A 7,998-nucleotide genomic window follows, 5' to 3' on the forward strand; every position below is an offset into this window, starting at 1 on the left:
TAGTAGAAATTGAATAAAGACTTATTGGATTGGTTTAGTTAGGTACTTAATTTACTACAGGGTGAAGCAGAGGCACGGGGATCTTCTGGTCTCTTTGTACACCAAAAAGGTGCACTGATTTGGTCCAAGACACAATTGAGTGTGGAAAGAAACAAACCAAAACATCAACAAAAACCAAAAGCTTCATCTCTAATGGAAATTGGTTTAGATGAAACATTTTCAAACTTCTGACTAGACAGAATTGGATTTTAAAATGCCACTTTTGGATTTTATTCATAAATGAATACCTAATTTTTTTTAAATGAGGATTAAATGCGAAACTTACCCCAGGCAGAGTAACATTGATGAGATCAAATTAAAGACCTTTGGAAAGCAGACCAGCATAGTTTACAAGCCAATGTTTCTATATTTAGGTCTGACTCCCTTTTGCAATGTCAACTGTAACATTATCCTTGTTTTAAATCTCTGTATCTCAAATATCAGTCGCTACTAGTTGTCCAGTTCTCCCTTGGTTTATATCAGAGAGCCCAATGGAGCCTTCTGAAGAAACTGTTCAGATTAACAAGGATAACTTTTTAGAAGTTCCCAGTTTATCCGATTCGCTTTCCGAAGATGAAGAAATTAAAGAAACCCTCAAGCCCCGCTTCTCCCCTCTGCCAAGACGACGAGGCTCTGATTCTTCTGAATCAGATTATCCATACCTGGATACTCCTTCTTCAGGTTCACGGAGAGTTTCATTTGCTGATGCCCTTGGATTCAATCTTGTATCTGTTAAAGAATTTGACAGTTGGGACCCGTTGCCTGGAATTTCATCACATTTTGACTTAAGGGATGATGTTTTCCACACAGATGAGTATATTTTATCTCCCCTGTTTGATTTGCCTTCCTCAAAAGAAGTGCTGATGCAGGAGCTACAGGTTCAGAAGGCAGTCCTAGAGTCAACCGAGTTCCTAACTGGGGCAACAACTATGAAGGGCACTATCCGAGTTTTGAATGTTTCTTTTGAGAAGTCAGTGTATGTTAGAATGTCCTTAGATGACTGGCAGACCCATTATGACATTTTAGCTGAGTATGTCCCCAATTCTTGTGATGGTGAAACAGATCGATTCTCCTTTAAGATTTCATTGGTTCCTCCTTATCAAAAAGATGGCGCCAGGATTGAATTTTGTATACGCTACGAAACTTCTATTGGCACATTTTGGTCAAACAATAATGGCAAAAACTATACATTGATCTGTCAAAAGAAGGAAAGGGAGCAAGAACCTGAAAAATCACGGGAAGTAATAACTAACAGACAGCTCAAAGGCTGCTTAAAGGTAAAATCAAGGTGAGGTTATATCTTATAGTTTTTGGTATTGAGAAGCTTGAATATATCATGTCACACATATTTCATTTGTTAAAAGAAATGATTGTTATACTTTAGACTTTGCTGTATGATGTGTATTTAAAATCCTGCTTTACTTTAACAAGGTTGATTTTTTAAAAAACAGTCTTTTTACTTAATAGAGCATACCTCTTCTTAAATTATAAAGTATATAGATGTATGATAAAAGATGGGCACCAAATTGCATGTGCACACTATTTATTAATTGACATGTTTTTTAAAGGGGTCTAAAGCAAGAGAAAGAACTAAATATTTTTAATTCCCTAACATCTCCCAGTACCATCAATGACTAATTTAATATAGGCCGAGAAATTTGTAGGTGCCTCTCTCTGGGACACAATATAAAGCTTAACTCCCTCACATGTAAAAATGATATATGAAGTTATAAGTCCATTGATTTCCAGTCATTTGTACCTAAGTCTCCTCTGAAACTTCAATGAATGAAAACACAGTGCTTCAAAAAGAGAATGCTACTTGAACTAGGTGGACTTTCCTAAATGGAAAAAAAAAGTCTATTATTATCTCCTTGGATCTTATAGCTTAATGCTTGAAATAGATAAATTTTTGGATGTCTTTTTAAGTTCATTTACAGGGAACTTTAGAGTGATGTCCCTGATTAGTCATAATGTGAGAGCTATGATTACAACAATAACATGATAAAGATACAATGAGGTGATGAGTGGAAGTGTCTAATTAAGAATTTTGATTGTGATCAAGCAATTTAGCATGATACTTATGCAGTAAAATGTAATAGGTTACCATGGTAATTATATCCTTAAAGAAGTTGTAAACAATAAGTCAAGCATGATAAATATATGTGTATGTACGTATACAAGAGTCTAAGGAATTCAGATATCCTCGTCTCTTTTTGGGAGCTGTTAACAATTTTGGTGCTCCTGAAAATTTATTGATAATTATAATAAAGAACTTCTGGTTTTTATTACCTCCATACCATTGGTTGATTATATTCACATGGTATGAGGTCACCAGATCATCTTTTTAAAGGAAAGGTTAGTCTATTGCTACTCTTCCTCAATTCCTGCTAGAAAAATCTCCAAATTAAAAAAAAACAAACAACCATTGTTCCACCTATCATCTATCTGACTATTTTCTGAAATTGTCCACTCTGCCAGTCCTTAATGGGGGAAGAGGAGAGGGGGAAGCAGCGGACTTCCAAACTCTACTGAAAACTGTGTTATGGAAAAAACATTGTACTTGGTGCTGAAAGACAGAGATTCTAGTGCCAGCTCTGTCACTAACATTGCATGGACAGTGATGAATCTCTTAACCTCCCTGTCACATAGGTTTCCAGTGTTTGGAAGATCCATTCAGATAATGTACAGGACACTCTAAAAAGCATAAAGTACTGTATACATGCAAAACTGTTACTGATCTGTAAAAAACCAAATGATTTATTATTTAAAAACTGTCACATCAGTGCAGAATTTGTGTTTTCTCTCAAGTTTGTTAGGGCTTGTGCTTTGCATTCATTCTTTTAAGTTGAATGATATTTCCTCAAATCTGTATTTTGAAGTTATCTTAAATATTAAAACAGAATTATTATATCTATACATGCCAAGGTGATCGATTATTTATCTATTTGTCGTAAGATTCGACTACCCACCCATATAGGGAATCTCTATTTACAGAACTCTTAAAACGCAGACAATATCACTATTAAAATCCAAATACATGTCCTTAGCATCATATGCTTCACATATTTGAGAATTTAATGAGATCCTCATTTGGCTTTCTCAATTTGTTGCTTTTCAAAAGAACAGGATTGGGAGGTAGTTCTGAGAGCTAAAAACAAAGTACTATTTTGCTAAGTAGATGATCATGTAAGATAAAAATGTGGTTTTGAAATTGTATGCATTATATGCTGTATTCTGGTGCAGATAAGAAATTCTTCTTATCTACCAAACTAGAGTTGATGCCAAGAACAACAACAAAAAGAGGCAGGTATGAGGCTCAATTTATTTCTATTTTTTCAATGAAGAAAAATTCATAGTTATAATATTCATTGAAATGTTGCCTGTGTAAGAAATAAATGAGCTTGCCTAGGATAAAAATACCTCTCTCTTTTTGTATGTGTCTGCATATATACATATGTGTACATATATATGTATATATATTTAGATATACATGTGCATACATGTTGAAAGAGAAAGAAAGATATTTTTCAAAAGAGCTATCATTGAATTATAGCACACACCATTCAAGTCCTAATATCACTTTAGGGAAAAACCTGAGTCCTAAACCACAAAATGGTCTAAAGGCCTGAAAAGTTTCCTAATGAGTTATAAAAATGGAAAAAAAAAAGTCCTTTCCCGCAAACCCACAAATACATTTTCTGCCTTTCTATAACTTAAAAATGACCAATATAATTCAAACCACATTGAAAAAAAAAGTATTTGCCTCTGGAGGAGCCTCTCTGCACCGAGTTTCAGGCCAACATGAATTTTTACATCTGATTTATATACCACTCAAAATGGAGTGTATAAAGGAAATCCTGACAGATCCTTAGAACAGCATGTGCCATAATAGAATATTTATACAGCTTTTCCATAATATAATTTATATGCAATGGGTTTCAAATATTCCTAAAACTCACACAAGAGAGTACTATCAAATTTCAAAATGAATATTACAGTTGCTTTCCATTGCAAAGGGCTTTGACAGAAAAAAAAAATCCTCTACCTTGTTAGTGTGATATCACAAAACATAAGATTATATTTTCCTAAAATAAGGATAAGCTGAGACTCCTTTGATCAAGTGATTTATTGTTTTTGACACATGGTTGTTGTTGTTTCAGTGAATGTAACTTTTTGTTGTAACCATGAAAGGCAGTATGGTATAGTAGGCAGAGAGCCGATCTAGGAGTTGGGAAAGTCTGAGTTCAAGTTTTCTCTGTTTTATACTTTCTATGTCACTTAAACTCAGAATGCCCAAGCCAGCTCTGAATAACTGTGTGTTATAGATGAGCCACTGATCTGCATCAGTGCAGGTAGTTTCTACTCAGGGGATTCTCCACACTGATGAAATCGTGGGTTCAGAACAACACAAATAAATGATGCATTTACATAATACTTAAGGAGGCCAACTTATTGATCGTTTCCTTCTAGTGGATAAAAATGCATGTGAGATTTGCCTCATGTATTCACAGATATATGGAGGTAAATGAAGGATAATCTAGTCTACAAATCACAGTTGAAATCAAAATGAGAGGGCCCTGCAAAAGGCTGTAATGTCTGTCTTGTTTCTAATAGGAATGTCAATTCTTATAAAACTGATGTTATAGATTGCATCTCATGAAAGTATCAATAATTTCTGCTTGGAAGTGTACAGTACACTGAGGCAAAACAGTAAGAAAAAAAACAATTGCTGTTTTTTTCAGTCACTCCCTCATGCCCTAAATTTCCTTGCAGACTTTCTTGGGCCCAGACTTACAAATCTCCACTTTGGCGTGGATACTCTTTTTTTTAAAAGCTTATTATTATTTTTGCTGGTCTGTCTACTTTGAGTTGACTAAAACATGCAAAAACATAGGAAAACACAATTATTAAATCCTGGGCATCTGACTGCAGTGTTTAACAAAAAATATTTAATTGAATTGAAATTAAATTGCATGGTTTTGCTTTTTTTTTTTTTTTTTACTTCCCTTTCTTTGTATCTACCACTCAGAAGAAAATGTAGAATATAGTTGCTGTTGAGTCATTTCAGTTGTGTCCAACTCTCTGTGACCCCACAATCCCATTTGGAGTTTTCTGGGCAAAAATACTAGAGTAGTAGGCCAATTCCTTCTCCAACTCCTTTTATAGATTAGGAAACTGAGGCAAACAGAATGGAGTAACTTGTCCAGTGTCACACAGCTAGTAAGTGTCTGAAACCATATTTGAACTCAGGCCTTCCAGACTGTAGGCTTGGCACTCTTTCCACTGTGCCACCTAGTTTCTTCCTTCCTAGGCACATAGTTGATGCTCAATAAATGCTAATTGATACCTGAGTTACATGTCATGAGCCAATCGAGTAACTTTATAGACATGGCTATGCCATATGAACATGTGAAACAGACTTAGATGATACTTCAGGAAGCAGATATGAAAATATGTCATTAATTCATTTGTAAATAAAATTTATGGAAACATACATGAAAATGCAATTAAATATTTTTGGTTAAGTGCTACAGTTTCACGCCCAGGATTTAATAATTGTTTTTTCCTTTTTTTTTTTTTTTTTTTGCATTTTTTAGTCAGTTCAAAGTATAGTGAAAAGAGAATTTGACTTAGAGTTAGAGGACCTGGGTTCAAGTTCTGTCTCCTTGATCAATCTGTAAGCAAGCCACTTGGGAGAGAGAGACTCAAACTTCTTATGCCTTAGTTTTGGACTAGAAAATCAGTAGATTGGATTAGATTATATCTGAGGTTACTTCCAGCTTTAGATTTTATGACCTTTCAAAGTAGCTAGAAGCTGAGGCAACTAGATGGCAAAGTACATATAGTGATGGGTCTAGAAGCAGTGATGAGCAAACTATTCCCCACAGGCCAGATCCAGGTCATAGTTTGCCCATCACTACCATGATCACTATACCCCCACATCCAGATGTAGTGATTAGGGAACTGCTTAAGGCAGTGATGGGCAAACTAAAGCCTGGATCTGGCCTGCAGGGAATAGTTTGCCCATCACTGGTCTAGAGTCATCTTTCTGTGTCTCTGACACTTTTTTCTTGCTTTGAAAAGCTTTTATTGTGAAATATCAGATTTAGGGAAAAAGAACAAAATTTCAAAAGGCAGATGTGTTCAAGCACAGTATTTCAAAAGTCTATGCATGTGAACAGCTTCACCTGCAAAATTCATATTTAGACTGATGTTATTTAAAAAGGACCACAATATTATTAGGCTCAAAGCACATAAATAACTTGAGCCAAAGAGCCTATCACTTTTAAATGCTAATGAATAGTTGAAAATAAGCTAAAAAGCACAAAACAGCTCTGATGGACCCTGGACAAGTCACTTAACTCTGTTTGCCTCAGTTCCTCATCTGTAAAATGAGCCGGAGAAACTATAGTAGCTTGTTGTTCAGTCCTTTTTCAGTCATGTCCAACTCTTCATGGGACCATTTAGGGTTTTCTTGGCTAAGATATTAGAGTGGTTTGCCATTTCCTTCTCTAGAATCTTGGCCAAGAAAAACCCAAATGGGGTCATGAAGAGTTGGATGTGATTGAAAAATGATAGATCTTGAAAAGCGGGTTAAATGTACTTGATGCAAGTTAAAACATCCAGAAGACTCTACTCTGCTTCATATATTTCTCCCACTGCTTTTCACAGCATTTTTAGGGTCCCCAATTAAAGCTTCATTTCTTTGGGGCCTTGAAGGACTTTCAGTCTTAAAGAATCCACTATTAAAATGTAAAAATCCATGGGAAGATTAACATTGGAAGCAATTATTGATAAAGCCTTAGAAAATAATTTAATTCATCAAAGCATTTCCAAATATGCTTGATAACTGAGAGTTAAGCCCACTGGAAATGAAATACAGCTTAGTTATCTTGAGTGGACCTGGAGCCATAAAGAGGTATAGATGTTCTTCTAAGGAAAAGGGAGAATGACAAATAAAACTTCACCTTTTTCAAAGTTGGTCTTGCCATTTTATATTGGAAATGAAGCTAGCGATTATAAATTTAAAAATAAATGTAGAAGCCATATATATATATACATATATATATATTTCATTTTTTATTAATCGAGGTAGATGTCATGGAATGTATTGTTATCAGTGGACTCTGACTTGGAGGGTTATCCAGGACAGGACATCACTTCCACTATGTGCCCAAAGCATGCTCTAACTTGTTTGGTTTCAGCCACAATATGTTTCTTTTTTAAGAGAACCAAAATCTAGACATTTTCAAAGTAGAGAGCTATGTCATATGGATACTTGGTGGGATGTGATAGCATGGACAGAGAGAAGTAAAGAAATCTCTGAATGATACCGATGTCAAAAATTATGTTTAGTTTAAGCCTTCAAAACAAGGGATAGAACCAAGCGAAACCAGAGATTAAAATTAATATTACAATTTCATTTTAAAACTAGTTTCTTTAAATGGAGTGCTAAAATCACAATGAAACTGGAAAATGAAGGCAAAAGCACATGGTCATTGTGAGAGTAAAATTAAATAAATATTCCAAGTATTTTAACTTATAGGATTTATTAATAACAAAGTGAGAGAGAAAGGGATTCCTTTAGCCAACTGAGCAGAGCACAGAGCCAGAGACCCACAGCTGCTGTGCTTTACCAAAGCAAAAGCCCCAAAAGAGCCCCATAGCATGGGTCTCAGCAAAATTTCTCTCTTAAATGTCATGACGTAATAGTGAGGACATAATTAGAAAGGATGCTGGGAAATACAGCTCAGGTGCATCAAATTTCCATCTACACATCATGCAGTATGTTCTAATGACTGCCTCTGAATTTTGGGGTTCTGAGTTTCTTTTTTTTTTTTTTTTTGTGGCTGAACTTTTTTTTTTATTTTTTTTTAATTTTTTTTTTACATTTATTAATATTCATTTTTAACATGGTTACATGATTCATGCTCCTCCTTTCCCCTTCAACCCCCCCCC

General features: G+C 35.0%; 1 protein-coding gene across 1 annotated transcript in view; it reads left to right on the top strand.

Moving 5' to 3' along the window:
* The first annotated feature begins 530 nt into the window (after positions 1-530).
* Positions 531-7,998, top strand: part of PPP1R3A (protein phosphatase 1 regulatory subunit 3A) — a 75,050-nt gene continuing 67,582 nt past the window's right edge. Inside the window, exon 1 of the mRNA XM_044678034.1 lies at positions 531-1,327. Within this exon, the coding sequence (XP_044533969.1) occupies positions 531-1,327 (797 nt within the window). The remainder of the gene's footprint in view (positions 1,328-7,998) is intronic.

The sequence above is a fragment of the Gracilinanus agilis genome, chromosome 5, assembly GCF_016433145.1.
Source record: "Gracilinanus agilis isolate LMUSP501 chromosome 5, AgileGrace, whole genome shotgun sequence".
Classification (NCBI taxonomy): domain Eukaryota; kingdom Metazoa; phylum Chordata; class Mammalia; order Didelphimorphia; family Didelphidae; genus Gracilinanus; species Gracilinanus agilis.